We start from the raw sequence: 16,564 nt of genomic DNA, 5'->3' as shown, positions 1-16,564 counted from the left end.
AAACAATCTCTATGAGTGTCTTAAAGGTCATTCTAGGAAAAGTTTAACCTTCTGGACACCTGTGACACAATTTATTGATAATAAATGAAGTGGTGATGCTACAGGAAAACCACATCTTGTTCAATGTCATGAACAGAGAAAGAGTTGTGGTATCTTGATAAAATGTGAACATTTCTCAACAATCTCCCTCTTTTCCATTCTGTTAAAAATGACTATGTATTTAGTCACACTCGCATATCTCTAAACTGAGTGAAAGTGAAATGAGTTTGGAGAAATGTTTTTTCCGATATGAGGCAGAGACTTCAGTGTGTGAGGGGAGTGGTCTTAGCACGGTTACAAGTGAAAGTAAGACAGAAACAATGTGTAGATTGTGTTCTCGAACCATAAACATGAAATAAAAACTCAACTATCATTCAAAGTATGTATGTTTAATATAGACAGCAGCAAGTTTACAGAAATTTAATTGCAAGAGAATAAAAATATCCCAACAAAAGTCAAATACATAGACAGTTGGTTTTTTTTATGGTGATTATTTGAGATTGTTCACATGGTTAGAAATAAAAAGGCAAATTTTCCCTCTTCGGCTGTCCACTAGAGGAATGATTCACTTTGTTAGAAGTGAACAAACATTCAATGACCCCTTGTCTCAGATGGTTGTTGAGAGGAAAAATTTGCATTTTCACTGAGTAAAAGAATTAAAATCAGTTTCAGGCAGCACTCAAAGCATCAGAAAATTTTAACAAGCAACATAAATAATAGAAAGAACATCTATTTTGGTTTCTCCTTTATGTTGAAAACAGGAGACGCTATATAGAAAAATATATATTCAAAAACTAATAGATCTACATTTAAAGTATATTAGCTGCATAGCAGTTTCAGAGAAAAATGACTGCATCTACGTTGAATAACATAAATGCAATGGATACTTCAGTACAAACAAGTTAGATGCATGACAGAAATTGCACAACATATTTATCCACCACAACCACATTAATCTGGTCACTGTTGTCGAGCATTTAAAGCACACTTAAAGTGTTATGGCTTAAAATATTCTAGTTAACGAGGGCTAATCATCACTGGGCGGGCCAGCCAGATGTTTAACAGGCAACAACGGTAAAACATCCATCTGATTGCTACGACAGCATCTCCTCAAGGCACATGTACAATCTCTATTAGTGTCTTAAATGACATTTAGGAAAAAACATAACTGTCTGAACACCTGTGACTTATTTTGCTGATAATAAATTAACTAGTGATGGTACAGGAAAACCACATCTTGTTTTAACATAAATAGAGAAAGAGCTCGTGGCATCTTGAGAAAAATTAGAAAATCTCAAAACAATCTTCCTATTTTCCATACACTTAGTGATGATTATATATTTAATCAAATTCATATATTTATGATCTCCAGGGATGTTAAAAATACATGAATGAGGTAACTGTAATTTCAAAAAAGTAATTACCTCCCCACTTTGTGTATTAAAACATTCTTTATGAAAAAGCAAAACTTTTCCAGCCACCATATAAGCACATTGAGTACTACATACTTAAATTTGTTGGTCCAACAGTTGCGCTGCTGTTACCTATTTGGTCAAAAAGAAGTACAGGGCCGGTAGTCCAAATACAAGCCACAAAAAAGCATGTGATATACACATTAACGTTTATATCTACACGGTCTATTACGTCAAAAGGGGAAACTGTGCACAAGAATTTGTATTTCATTTATCGTGTCTGAAGCACGCTATAAATTTAAAGGCACCACCACCAACATCACAAGGTGCCAGTTAAAGTATCAGAAGGTGTGAGGGCCAAATCACATTGCTGCCATCAGTACAGTTAGAAACAAAACCATGATTACGGGAAATAATTTTGAAAACAACCAACACACAAATAAATTAGGTTCGCTTCTCCGAAAAGAGGCACAGGTACTACATAAAAAAAGGTAAGCGTCTTTCTACAAACAAAAGCAAATAAAATCAAAAATACTCAACAATGGAAATATTAGTTCTTCTATTTCACAAGTTGAAGAAAGCCAATTTCAGATAGCTCCTTTCTCCAAAGTCAGGTTTCCTTCAGGAGTAGGGTCCCTTTAAAACCACTCAGACTGCTCAAACCGGCACACCGTAGTTCCACAAATCACATTAGTCAAGTTTACATAATCTCCATCATAAAACAACAGCTAATTCAGATTTTGATGTGTATAAAATGTAACGGTGTTAATGTATTTATAACAAACTGTACACAGAAAAACAAGACAACAACGAGGCATAAAACAGAGCTAATTTTGTCACCGTCAGAGACCAGCCCCTTGTTCGTGCAGACACTTACAGTGAACCTAGATATGACACAAACGTGTTTTTTTCTTGTTTTTTTTTTTCCCAATACAACACAAAACACAAAGGAAAACGAGGCAGCAGGATGCCTAACAATGAAATCTGCATATTGAGGAGACAAAAAATAATCTCTGTCTATACTCATCCTAAAGCTGCACGTCACTAAAAAGAAAGAAAAGTTCACGAGCCATAAAACTGGCCTGTCATCAGGATTTATGCAAAGCAAGATTCGAGTCAAACTTTGGTCCTGAGGCCACTGGCCATCTACAGACGAGGACAATAAGTCTGTAAAAAAATTGTACAGTTTGCATTTACAAGAAAACACGTAGAATGGGCTCTACTCCTGCCTGTTAATACCATAACCTGGATGAGATGTGCAGCTACAGCCGCTGAACTGTTGCTTCTTCTTGACATTCACTAAATCCATCACATTTATAAAACTGGTGAAAAGGCTCTTTTCTAGCTGGTTTAAGAATACTATTCCAGTTCATGCGTGCCTGACGCAGAAAGAGGCCATAAAAATGACACTAAAAACACATAATGATCTAACTCTCATGACGAAAATAACAATATATTACATTCTACTCTCTCTACTCTAGATGCATGTATTTAAATAAGAGTTACACGTCAACTGAAATTACACTGATTGAATGAAAATGTCTTGATCCGCATTCTTCCTCATTTGGTTTTTGGGAATGAGTAGTGAAAGTTGTAACATGACTGGCATTAGGATGCACCGCAATATCTTCACTGTAAACAATGAGGGAGAGGCGGCAGAAAAAAGAACGGCCTCTTGTGGGACTGTTGTACCCTCGATGAGAAAAGTGGTCACAAAGAACAGCATCTTAAAGTGCTGATTGTACATGGAAGTAAGTCTGTCTGTCTGTCAGGGTTCGTTTTTATCTCTACCACCACAGTTTGCAATGTAATAAAATATGTTAGTCTGAACACATTTGATTACCCACACTACAGAGTCTTGTCAGTAGACTGTGGTGGAAACAGTAAATGTACTGAATAATGAAAGATTACTTTCCCAGCTGAAGGTGAGTCTCTTCACTGCACTGACCAAAATATGATTTTTATTTTATAGGTATGATTGTGATAAAGCGACTTAAATGAGACTAATTTATCCAGGCTTTAGGAAAATGTTACTTTAGATATGTAAATAATGTATAGTATGCCTAATGAGCATCTGAGCTTTTATATCATGTCATCAATGACACCAAAGTCACTTCAAGGTCCATCAGAGGCACCTAGAGTGAAATTATTCATATTGTCAGGTCCAAGCTAGCTGCTACAACACTGAAATTATGAGCACCCATACACATGATCGACCTTCACTCTTCTATTCATTTCTATACTCCTTCCACTTCTCACTTCTCTGCTTCCTCTCTACTTCTCTAACCCTTTCTGCACTGCCTGGTGAAAATAATTTCACACCACGTCTACAGCGGCTACCTTCAATTCAATATTCAATTCAATAAAGTGATTCTGATTCTGATTCAAAATCTTCTATGTATTCATCCATACATGCCACACTTTGTCAAAAACCTTCTTGCCATCGCATACACTCCACCCTCAATGGAACAAAAGAACAAAATAAAGTATTAAAGGGAACACTATTCATGGAAACCACTAAACACTTTGGAGAACATTTTAGAAAACAACACAAGAACCGGAAGGTGCTGCTGATAACCTACTAACAGATAAAAACAACAGTTCAATGAATTCCGAGCCTGATTAGTCATTTTCTCTCCAGACAGAAAGCTGAAGACAAGAGCCAAATTACACTTCTCCCATTAGAGAGTAAAGACGACGTTTCTCACATTGCTCTCGCCTGGAATCTGTTTTACCTCTGTTTTCACATAAGCTTTACCAACAGGGAATCAGTCAGTCATTATGTAAGTAGGTCACTTTTCTTGCCCAACTGGCTAGTCAAGAAATTCCAAAACAAAGTCATGCTGAAATTATCTGGGTATGAAGTTATCCTAGTTTGTCTTCATGTTCACAGCTATTTAGGTCATCTATTTTGCCATTTCTTTTTTATAATGAGACTCGCTCAACAAGGCCAAAAACATTGAGTGACCAGATATGAGCACATAATGCAGGGCTTATTCACAAATGTTTACCTGCATGTCATTTTTAACAGATAATATTTGGACCATTTTTGTCTACATTGTACAACTATTCCAGATTTTAGCAGTGAAAAACATACACTGCGCCGTAAGAAGGTTAGTATGAGCGAGTTAAATTGCTGCCCGACTCCTGCAGGCTGACCAGCAGGTCATCAATCTTCTCCATGTTCTGAGAGGCCGACATGCTGCTCTGCACAGATCCAGACTGAGACAGCGACTGGCTGAGCAGGGACTGGATGTGTGCGTCACTCTCTCTTTGGTTCTGACCAGACTGGCTGATTGCTATAATCTGATCTGACAGCGTGTTTCCAGGAGTGTTCATCAACTGGCCGCATTCTGCAAAGGAGGAACAGACAAAAAAGAAAAAAGCAAAGTGAGTTTATAAACAAGAATCATGAGATACATTTATTTTATATACTGTATAAAGCTGCACAATGGATTGGTGGTTAGCATTGTTAGCATTCACACCAATGAACAACTTAGAATCACCAATTAACCTCAGCATGTTTTGGGACTGTGGGAGGACGCCAGAGCACCCAAGGAAAACCCACACATGCACAGGGAGAACATGCAAACTGGGAAGGCCGGGACGTGTACCGGGGACCTTCTTGCTGCAAGGCAACAGCACTAACCACTGATGCACTGTGTAGCCTTCATCCCAAAATATGCTGGGGTTAATTGGTAACTCTAAACTGTCCACAGGTGTCAATGTGAGTGTGATTGTTTGTCTCTATGTGCAGCCCTGTGACAGACTGCTGACCTGTCCAGGGTGTCCCCTGTCTTCACCTTAAGTCAGCCGAGATAGGATCCAGCCCTCTGTTACGCTAATTAAGCAGTGTATAGATAATGGATGGATTTTGTATATGTGCTTAAGCACTTAAGCAAAGTTCAACTGTGTTTGTGATGGTGAAAGAAACAAAAAACCTAAAGCTTAGTTATCCTAATCATGATAACTAATCACAAAATATGTATTAAATATGTTTTGGTCATCATGTTGTATAATAATAAAGATATCAAAACGGATGATGATTCCTCTGTAGGATAATTATTGATTGAATTAAATTCAGTTAGATCTAGGGAGCCTTTCCAAAGCCATACAGAAATTCTGCTCTATATTTAACTGGAGAAAAACAGGAATAAATAGAAAACATATAGTGCTGACACAAATAACAAAAAAATGATGAATAAAAATAAATATATTCATAAATTTAAATATGTCTTTAAATTTAAATAAATCAATAACATCAAACTACAAATGAAAAGTGAAAGTAGCAAAGTAGCATGACCATTCACTTTTGAAATAAAACGTAAGGGTTCTCCTTTTACTTCCCATTTGCTAACACTTCTCCTTCATGTGAAAACTACCTACATATTAACTGATTTTGGCCAATAGAGGGCAGAAGAAACAAGCTGTGAACACACTGCTGCATGCAGTATGAATACAATTAAGACAAACTATTTTGTTACTACATTGTGAATTTAACTTTGCTCCATCAGACCTGCATTGTGACATTTAAAGAAAATAGAAAAAAATATGTGATTTAGGTAAGAAAGGGGTACACTTGATGCCATCTGCCATTGTGGCTTCTGTAATCTGTCAAAAGAGCTGTCATCTGTCTGTGTTCTCTGTCTGTGGCTGAAGCTTGCTTAAACTTGCACAAGACATTGTGACATATGAGATGCGTCTGTCAGTTTGGACTCAGACTAAGACTAAAAAAAAGCAAGCTGGCTTGCAAACTGCAAAATGAAAAGGTAATAGGACATCCTGGTGTTTTTGTCATACTACACTTGACATGCTGTCTGTCTACTGAGAGATACTAAATCACTTTCTTTGATGCTAAATAGTACAGTATGAGTATCAGAACACATCCTAGCCGATGCTGTCTCTTTACACAGAGACTGAAGTCATGATTTTGGTCATATGACAAACTTTCCACGAGCTCTTCAGGGAAATACCTGGCTCTACAGCTGATAAACATTCTATTATGTTCACCAGCTACTTTCTGGCTGTTTATTTTTTTGTGGGCCTGAAAACAGCTGCCTGCTGCTTTTGGACAAAATCACAACAAAGAGCTACTACAATCAAGAGCAGCAGGGATTAAATGGTTGTGTGATAATTGTGGGTGTGTGTTTCTTCTTTTGTTAACTAAAAATAGTAATTTTAACTCGTTTATCTTTCTTGTTGTCGATTCTGTTGTCTCAATACATGTCATACATGTCTCACCGTTCTGAATAGTGAAGAGGAACAGGCCTGGTTCTTGAGGCCGGCTGGGCTGATTGATGCTCCCACTCACAGCGGTTTGAAACAGAGTTCCCGGCTGTTGAACAGGGGAGGAGGTGGTTGTCTGGAGGTTTGCCACACCATTTTGAGAGGCAAACATGGCTGACTGTGCGAGCTCCTGAGCAGCCAGTCCCCCTTGCAGAGAGGCCATATTGGACTGAGGCATGAACAGGCCCACAGGCTGTTCCTGCCGGGTGCTGCTGCTGTTACCGAGCTGCATCGGCTGTTGCTCCTGAAACAAGACTTGTTGTCGTGGATCAGTGGGGTTTCCTAAGGCCATGGGCTCAGAGCGATCCTGCTGGTCCACTGTCACCATGCTGGCTTGGGAAAAGAGCATAGAGGGGTTTTGGGGCTCTTGAGAAACTAAACTGCTGCTGGTCAGGGGAGGCATCTGGCCCTGGCTGTTGAACAGGAGGCTGGAGGCCTGCTCTGGTGTGGACATGGCATTGCTGCAAAAGAGGAGGCCGGCCTGCTGTTGCTGCTGCTGGCCTGGAGAGAGTGTGTTTGCAGATGGATGTGGGGAGATGGTCTGAAACATGGAAGCCGGCTGGGCTGGCTGTGGGTGGGGCTGAGGCTGGGAGGGCTGCTGCTGTTCCAGAGGGCTTCTCTGCTGGATGGGGGAGATCTGGGTCTGGGTCTGAAATACTGATTGTGGTTCAGGGGAAGAAGATTGCAGAGCACCGAGGAAGGCCAGCTGCTGTTGCTGCTGCTGCTGCTGTTGAGAGCCACTGGTTGAAAGCTGAGAGGGCAGTGGGGTCTGGGGGAGGAAAAGTCCAGGGGTTGAAGGCTGTTGCTCTGGAGACTGAAGCACTGTCATGGTGTTTTGGAAGAGCCCAGCCTGGACCTGCTCTTGGGAGGGTTTCTGAAAGAGAGCTCCCTGTGGATCTTGTGTTTCAGCCAACGAGCTGGGATTATGGAACATGGGTGGTGAAGGGTGAGAGGCTGGCTGCTGGAGGAAGTTGGTCTGAATAGAAAGAAGGTCATTAGCCTGTTGAAAAAGCGCTGCTTGTTGCTGCTGCTGCTGTCGCTGTTGGGTCGGCTGGAAAAGAGACCCCTGATTTGGCACCACCCCTTGTGATGAGCCCTGATGTTCAGCATTCTTGCCCTGGGAAGCATCTTGAAACATGCTGCACTGCATCTGAATCTGTGACTGAAACAGCTGCTGCTGTAAATTCTCCAAAACCTGCTGCTGTTGCTGCTGTTGAAACTGCTGTTGCTGGATTTGTTGCTGTTGTTGCTGTTGGATTTGCTGTTTTTGGATCTGTTGCTGGTGCTGGATATGCTGCTGCTGCTGTTTGGTAATAGAGTTGTCAGACTGAAGCGGTAGGTTACAGAACCCTTTGGCTTTAAGTTGTCTCACAGCTTCCTCCAGCTGGGCTACTTCGTCTGGAGGGAACATCGGGAGCTGCTGCTGTTGAGATGCAGGTTCCCCGCACAACCTCGACACAGCTCCAGAAGTGTTGCCTGGCCTCTCCTGCCTCAGGCCATCTCTGGGCTCCAGAAGAAACTGCTGTGAGCTTTGCTGAAGCAGAGAGTCTGCAGGCACAGAGAACGAGCTGCTGGTAGCAATGTCCTGCTTCTGGATGGTGCTTAAGGGCTCAGTGTTGGTAAAAACGGGACTCTGGACTTTATCAGGATCGGCTGCAGGTTGAGCCAGGTTGCTGGGGAATGCTCTGCTTTTATTTAGATGTCCTGCCGTCATGTCCGAGTTCTGCTGGGCTGGACACAAGTCACCAGTCTGCTGGCAACATACAAAGCAGAAAACAAAATGATGTTTTGTATTTTGTATCATTACTGTGCTATTTTATTAAATATTAAACTTCTATCCACAAAGAAAGCAGCTCCTAAGGAAAATTAAGTATGATATAGACTGAATTTTACTGAAAGCCTAATTTGCAATATCACAAAACCTCTGAGTATTTTAATGATGCAAAAATTATTAATGAGGCATTTAATGAGCACATAGATCAACACTTTACCTTAAATACTCCAGAAGATTGGAGGTTGCTTGTCACCTCCATTGGAGTGACATCTTCTCTCTTCACCAAAGGCAACATTGAAGACATCAAGGCACCATCTAGAACTGTAGAACACAAGTAAGGGTTATATGATTCTTTTTAGTTCTTCAGACAGTGAAATATGCAGGCAGTTGAGTTTATTGTAATGGATATAAAGAAATTAGCAGCTTTTGAATGGGAGACAAACAGAGCCTAATGGGTGACTCCTATACTCAGTCTACTTCTACAAATATTTCTCCATCTGAAACAGAGAAGTCATAGCATAAACATTAAGATTTGTGTGTAATAGTAAAAAAAAATAAAGAAAATAACCTTTAATTTGCTCATCAAAAGAGCAAGTCTTCACCGGAGAAGGTGCCTCTTTCTTCACAGGAACTTCATTTTTTGCTGCAAGGTTGTCCACATAGAAATAAAATATATTTGTTAGTAGAAAAGAAGGTAAATGTGGCACTAAGGACACACAAACATCTTTCAAGGTTTTACCCAAAGTATCAAAAGAACCTTGAAATTAAGAAAAGTGCTAATGAATGAAAACTCTGAAAGGAGTCTGCCATGCTAAAAACCTTGCTGTGTGCTGTACATTTGAAAGCTAATACTTGCTGTGAATTAACTGAGCTGTAGGTGGAGGTGTTGAATGACAATGACAACAGATCTGAACAAGGCCTTATGGGTTAAAACTCAAGAAAGCAATGAAGCAGCCCCTGTTTCTGTAGTAGAAAAATAAACTTTTCCTCTATCACACTGACCTACCATACACCTTGTTTTTCAACAGAATGACCCAGTTGTGGTACCTACGTGCAAATCTAATAAGCCCTCCGCAAATAAAGGCCTAGTTATCCGGATGTTAACTAACATGAGCCTTGATTACCTTTTCATGGTCACCTTCTTATCAGCTGATTGTAAAAATAGGCAAATCAAAAGGAACTTGTGTAAACAGGCAAATTTAACTTCAACAAACCTGGATCTGGAGTGTAGGTGAACGGCTGAACATCATGAGATCTCCCAGCGTTTGTCACCACGTAGATTCCCACACACACTGAAGACGTGACGGCTGGGTTCTGGTACGGAGGAACCTTCACTATCAAGTGATTCTTGGGAATGATTGTAAATAAAAAAATAAAGTCAAAAAACACGGTGAATACAATAGTGAGTCTATCTGAGCATATGAATGTGAGGAAATTTTTAATTCAACAGGGTAAGTTGATGAGATATTAGCAAAAAGATAGAGAACAGTTACAGATTCCCTTTCCTTGACTGCACATGGAGGTAAATCAAATGTGCATTGAATTACAATCTGCAATAGAATGAGTCTACTATATTTACAAGATGAATATTATGCATTTATAGTGCAAGGACTTGCATTATAACATTAAAATTACAACTTTGAGTCCTGCTGTTATCTGTTGCATCATTCTTTTCAAACTTTTTATCAGTAATAATAATAGTAATAAGGGTACTCATATCTGTCAAACATTGTGACTCAGTGATAAGGAATATCTTATCTATTAAATGAGAGGGGCAATAGTTTTTATCCCTCAGTTTCACACAGTTCCACCGACCAACAGCTGGTGGCGGTAAATCTTTGGAGAAATATAGTGTAACCTCAATATTGAGACTACTAGCTACAGCTTCAAGAACGCAGGTTTCAAAAAACACTCTCTGAAAACATACAGCATTTTAAGAAAGGCAGAATAGCTGAGTTACTTCAGTCATTATGTTTGTTAGGCCTTGAAGACACAATCATACATTTCAAGCAGAAGAACGAAAAGAAATCTCCAGAGTCTAATTAAAACACTGCAAGATACCAGACACTGCAGACTCATCAGTTCATCTACTTATGGCCATTTAATTTACAAGGGCAAAGGTTCAAACTCGACTGTTGAGACACACTCAGGTTGGCCTCTGAGTCTGAGTGTAATTAGGTCAGAACACAATGAGACTACTCAAACCTTTGAACCAGCAGCCATTTAAGATGATTACATCTAAAGCCCCGTACAAATCTGAAATGGCTGTGTCTATCTACTCAGCTCATTAGCAATTTCTATTAATCATTTGGGTACAGAAACAACACAAAAAGAAAGACATTTCACCTGGTGGAACAGCTCCATATCAATTTCAGCCTCTGCCTTCCACGATTTCTCATCTGGACCGGAGAGAAGAAGTTGTATGTTTCGTTAGAAATATACCTCATTAGAAACATATGAGACCAAAATGCCCATATCCAGACTTATTTGTAAGGGTGGATTTCTCACCAGAAACATTTTCATGAAATACGACTTTGGTGTCTTTGAGGAAGTTTTTGCCAATGATGAAGACCTCCTCGCCTCCCCTCACTGAACAGCTGTGCAGTGACTTCTTCAGGATTTCAGGCACCCCTGCAGGCTGGGCTAAAAACAGAGCGTAGGTATACACAGAGTAGTGATGAGTGATTTCATTTATTTAAGTTTTTGACATTTACGACTCCGACAGCATAGAGGCAACTGTTTCCCACACAATTTTATCTGGATGTGTGTCCAAAAGTTTCCGCTTGCTGCCTTTTGAAGACGGAATTCATTACGTTTTACCAATAAATTGGGTCCTCTTGGAATGACTACAAAAAAAGCTCCCAGTGATTTAGAAAAGTCAGACTACAATGTACATGTCACTGATTAAACCTCACAATAAGCAATTGCTTATTCAACTGGACTAGTGTACTGTTGTTTTTTTTATTTCAATAGATATGTTTTTAATAATATGTAAAAATTAACATCTTCAGCACTTTATTAAAGCCAAAAGCACAGTGTGTCTCAAAAACGTCTTCTAACTTCAGTAACTTTGCTGGAAACATTCAGCTACAAGGTCAAATCTAATTGCTGTATTAAATATAAATAGATGACCTCAGCTATCTTTTACTAGCAGTTATGAGACCTTTTGACATGCTCAAGAGATGTTCTTGGACCCTGTACAAGGATATTTCTGCCACTTGCATTGGGATGAATGCTAAATCAATCATATTTAAACTCAATGATCTCTTAAATATTGCTCAGTTTGGGTTTTAACAATTACTTGTATTATTCTCACAGGCTGTTAAAATGCTAAAAGGCCTGAAGCACAAGCTGAAGCACAAGACCACGCCTGCTTCCCTCTAACAGACTTCTCAAACCTTTTTCATTACTGGGCACCACACACACAGATGCCAAGAGGGATTACTGTTTTTTCTTATTTTGTGGAAAGATATTTCCCTGGATTGCATGCTGGCGCTGTGTAAACAATAGAAGTCCACACACCTCCATTGTTTCGTCCTTTCCCTCTCCTTCTCCCCTGTCCCTCTCAAAGCAGTTCTCCCAAATCCACTTACACAGATATTTTCATATGGCCTTAAGCGTCTTTCCTGTTTATGAAACCAACCACACCCTCACACTGTGCGCATTATTCAATAACTGAATCGGACGGGGTATCTTTACACATTGTCTCCAAATGCTGACATCAAAAGACAGCAGCCTCCTGACCTCAGGCTTTCTTAAAGTTTAGAAACCGGACCTCTCTTGTTGAAGAGGAAGTAAGAAATATCTCAGCTTACAGTATAAAGGCAATTATTAACTAAGTATGTTGCAGGTCAACTATCAGGTTTCCCCCATTTAGCCTGCTGAATTCTAGCATAGTTGGTTTAATGGCATCAATATTAAGCAGTAAACTATGCAACAGTCTAATTATACAGTAACACATTATAATATTAGAGGTTCAAAATAAGCATTTCCACAGAGACAAACATATGGAGACTGACTTACTGCACAGGATTGGAGATGAGGGAGTCTGTAGTGTGAGCACTGATCCATCTGGACGGGGGATGTTAACCCGAAACACCAGCCGAGCTCGAGTGCTCTTCTTCTTGGAACCAGCGACACCAATACGAGCCTCGACATCAGCGTTACGGAGCTTCAAGATCCCAACGCAGTCCACCCTGCAGAGAGAGAGAGACGAGGTTAGCTTGGACAAGCTTGGACTTGTTTCAAGTTGCAGTTTGAACAACAAACTTCCCAGTGTTTAGTAAACTAGCAGCTCTTTATAAAGCTAAATACGTCAGCACGTCACTGAAATGAGTGATTCCCCATAAGGGGCTTAGTGAAGTATTTATGTACTGCATTTATCTACCTTATAGCTCACGTGTATCTATTATGCAAATGCTTTGGTAATGAATTGATCTGAGTTATTTGAAGAACAACTTAAAGCACATACATAAAGGCATCACTTGGACTAAAATAGGGACTTTGTTTAACATATTTATGTGAAATCCTTCATTTATCACTGAAACAATCCAATTTCAATTTTAAAAAAACTACGTACGCTAGTGTCATGTTGCTGCTTGGGTCAAGGGCCACCTCGATGACAGTTGTGCCGTCGATGTCGACCTCCTTGCAGGCCGTGGTGTTCCGACCGGTGACCCTGCAAGCCTGGTAGAATCCATGAGGCTTCACACGGCCAGCGTCATTTCCTACAAACACCTGCAAAACCACTGGCTCATTCACACCCTCCAGCTGTACAAAGGAAAAAAGGCGAGGAGTCAGATGACAGTAAATATTTTTGTGTGAGTAAGAATACATGGTAGGAAAACACAGACTGAGCTGAGAAATTCATGTATCACTAATTTTTCCAAACGTACAAGAATGATGAGGTGATTTTCTGCTGTATCTCATGACATCCTGTCACAGCTGTGAGACAGCTGAATTTTGTCTATTCATCTCTCTCGCCTCTTGTTTTATTAAACTTAATGTTTTCTGCTTGTTGAGAATGGTTCCCTTGATTAGTCTTTGCGTGTTAACCAGTCACATTTCATCCTGTCTTCATGTGTAATCATTCTTTAAAAGCCTGTCTGTGTTTATTATCTTCTGCTGTTAACATGCCAGGTTTCAGTATCTGGATTCACCTGCTCCTCTGACAGTACAAGAGTGCCAGTAAAGTGAGTAAGCCAGCAAAATCCAGACTGCTTTGTTCCCATGTTCATATAACCAAGGCAGAAATGAAAAAACAAACTGGCCAAATTAAAAATCAAACGCCATACCATGTCTCTCCTTGATTGCTTTACAGTTTCAGCACCATAGATAATTTTGCACCCATATTTTTACAATTTATCTCAAATCAGTGTTGGGCTCCCTTGTAATGGTCTGGAGTGGCTGACTATCTCCTCAAATAGCAAGGAGAAGCTGATCTCTGGACTTTTATCTCACACCACCATGTAGATATCCACTTAAACACAAGATCTAAAATAAATCTAATGGGCCGGTTGTCATAAGTTTTTCTTTAGTGTTGCCTTAAAGTAAATCTTTCTTTGTACGAAATAACTCGAATGCAGTAGCCTGATTTTAATCAGTTTTGCTGTGGATACTCAGGATCCACAGAGGACGAATCAAGTCACATCACCAAATATGAAGCCTTGTATTTATGTTGGCAAAGGAGAGCGACTGTTTGAAGGCTGTTCAAACTTTGCTGCCTCAACAGTTCCACAGTGACAGTACAGAGCAGATACAAAAACAAACACTGGATTACACCTGGCAAAGGTAGGCAATCAGCTTCAACAGACTCCGTTTGGACATCCAAAGAAAGCATAGAAGCCTCTGTGCGCAAACTCTTTGCACTTTTTGACACGCAATGACCTCTACTCTTCCACTTCAATATTGACATTTTTTTGCCCTGCTGCTGTTATGACTCTAAGAATAGCAAATCTTAGACACCTAATATGCATTTCAAAGCCTCTGGCAAGAATTCAATCATTAACTTAACCTTAAATAAAGGCAAACTATAGGAGTAAAGTCAAAACACTGAGTAGGGAGTTCATCATAGAAACTCTGTCAGAGGTTGTACAGTTACCTTAATAGTAGGGAAGCTCTGCTGAGTCCGGTCCTTCACTGACCCTCTGCTGCCTTCAGTCAGATAGCGAGCTCGATGCTGAGTCTCCGGCTGGACAACGATCTTCAGTTCCTTCCCCTCGCTTTTTTGTGGGAATTGCATGGAAAGAGTTCCTCCTTTCTGATTCGTTGTCTGAGGATCATCAGAGCTGCAGAACAACCAATTTGACAAAGACACCAGATGATCACCGCTAACGTTTTCAAACACTTCTACTGTTGTAAATGCATTAAAAAGCATGTCTCAACGTACTTTGACTAAACATTACCCTACCCTTATTCTGTTATACAGAGACATCATCACTGCTACTCATTGCACCATCTTTAGGCTCAGTGAAAGACAAGTCACAGCACAACCCCCGTCAATAATAAATATCGGTGTATATATCTCTGGCTGGGGCTTGCTGCAGTAAATCGCTCTCATAGCCACAACAGTGCAAACGCTCTGAAGTTGCCATGGTGCTCTGAGCAATGCAGAGTTAAGAGGCCCTCCATCAACCAAGCATATTCTATCCCCAGCTCTTAAAACGTTCAGAGTTATCTGTTTATTTAATCTGCTCTGCTTATCCTAGGTCTTTGAGAGAGGCTCTGTGATTCACTGTGGCTGACCATTGTTTGTACTTCAGTATCCTGCCCCTCCCTCCCCTCTGATCTAACCGCTCTCCTTCAGTCAAAGTGTGGTGGGAAATTTAGAGTCGGAGTAGTTTGTTAAAGATTTCCATCTGGTGGTGTGTGTCAGCGTGTCGTTTCCTGATAATATCTACTCTGACAATCAGGATGAGTGCTGAATGAGATTATCCAGGAGGGTGTTTAAAACAATGGTAAGATAAAACAAAGACTGAGCATCTACTTAAGAATGTAGTGATGTAACTACCAACAATGGAATATTAAATAACTGAAATATCAATTATTGAGTTGGCAATGCTTACTCTTTGGTGATAAATTACAGGAAAAACCCAATGAAATAAGAGAAGCACAATGAGAAACTTTCTGTAGATCCATTTGTGCATCATTACTGTGCTTTTGACAAATTCGGAAATCATAAATGGGCAAGATGTAGATCAGTTCTGGTCATCACAGTCTAACAGGTTTCAGTTTAAGTATTTGGACTAACTACAAACCTTCCTTTAGCTCCTGTCTTGCTGTCAGGGCCAAGCTGTGAGAGGACAAAATGCGGACCTTTGGCACTGTCTGCATCAAACACATCCATGCTGGCTTCCTGTGCAGGGGCAGTCTTTGGACCGGGCCTTTGGCGAGGGGTTCGCTTGCGGGACTTTCGTGGCACCTCTGTGTTGTCATTGTAAGAGACACTGCTCATGACACTGAAGTTGGACAGAGAGTCGTCCATCCAGATGCTGTTGCTCTGCTCCGAGTCCAGGGATGCCTCATCCTGGCAGGACATGCGACTATCGTCCAACAGGTCTTGCGGAGGTGGAGAGATGTTCAGTATGGTACGGCGCTTCGATGGGGTCATCTGGTGATGCTGCTGGGCTTCCTGGGATGTTGCACCTCGTCCTCCTCCATGCTCACTGCTGCCCCTGCCGCTCCCGCCGCCGCCACTGCTACCGTTCCCACTTTCTGCTGCGACGACCTCTGGCACCACTCGGCTACTCCTGGGGTCCTCTGAATCGACATTGCTGCCGTGAGCTGGATTCTGGTCACCGACTAAAGCACTGGAATGCATGGTGGAGCTGGAAGAGGTGGAAAAAGCACTGCGGGGGCCTTCCATGGTCATAGAAGAGGACATGGCATCTACAGTGCAAATAATTTGACAGTCAATAAAGGCATCTCAAACAGCGTTGGCTAGCAGTCCCTTTTAAGCAGCAAAATTTGTTCGTGATTTTTTTCTTTTTTTTTTTGCTTTAGGTTTTTTTCGTTTGTATTCATCCAAATAAAATTTCCCCCTTTTCACTGGATC

General features: G+C 40.6%; 1 protein-coding gene across 3 annotated transcripts in view; it reads right to left on the bottom strand.

Moving 5' to 3' along the window:
• Positions 1 to 412: 412 nt before the first annotated feature.
• The window catches only part of nfat5b (nuclear factor of activated T cells 5b), a 37,404-nt gene continuing 21,252 nt past the window's right edge, over positions 413 to 16,564 (bottom strand). For all 3 annotated transcript variants that reach the window (XM_051941152.1, XM_051941157.1, XM_051941161.1), the window contains exons 3-13: positions 15,768 to 16,398; positions 14,612 to 14,798; positions 13,091 to 13,281; positions 12,535 to 12,707; positions 11,020 to 11,154; positions 10,858 to 10,910; positions 9,726 to 9,858; positions 9,080 to 9,154; positions 8,729 to 8,832; positions 6,693 to 8,487; positions 413 to 4,804 (exon numbers count right to left, since the gene is read on the bottom strand). In XM_051941152.1, coding sequence (XP_051797112.1) covers positions 4,566 to 4,804; positions 6,693 to 8,487; positions 8,729 to 8,832; positions 9,080 to 9,154; positions 9,726 to 9,858; positions 10,858 to 10,910; positions 11,020 to 11,154; positions 12,535 to 12,707; positions 13,091 to 13,281; positions 14,612 to 14,798; positions 15,768 to 16,398 — 3,716 coding nt within the window. In that variant the 3' untranslated portion in view covers positions 413 to 4,565. The remainder of the gene's footprint in view (positions 4,805 to 6,692; positions 8,488 to 8,728; positions 8,833 to 9,079; positions 9,155 to 9,725; positions 9,859 to 10,857; positions 10,911 to 11,019; positions 11,155 to 12,534; positions 12,708 to 13,090; positions 13,282 to 14,611; positions 14,799 to 15,767; positions 16,399 to 16,564) is intronic.

The sequence above is a fragment of the Acanthochromis polyacanthus genome, chromosome 2 (assembly GCF_021347895.1).
Source record: "Acanthochromis polyacanthus isolate Apoly-LR-REF ecotype Palm Island chromosome 2, KAUST_Apoly_ChrSc, whole genome shotgun sequence".
Classification (NCBI taxonomy): domain Eukaryota; kingdom Metazoa; phylum Chordata; class Actinopteri; family Pomacentridae; genus Acanthochromis; species Acanthochromis polyacanthus.
This window is presented reverse-complemented; position numbering and strand designations above follow the sequence as displayed.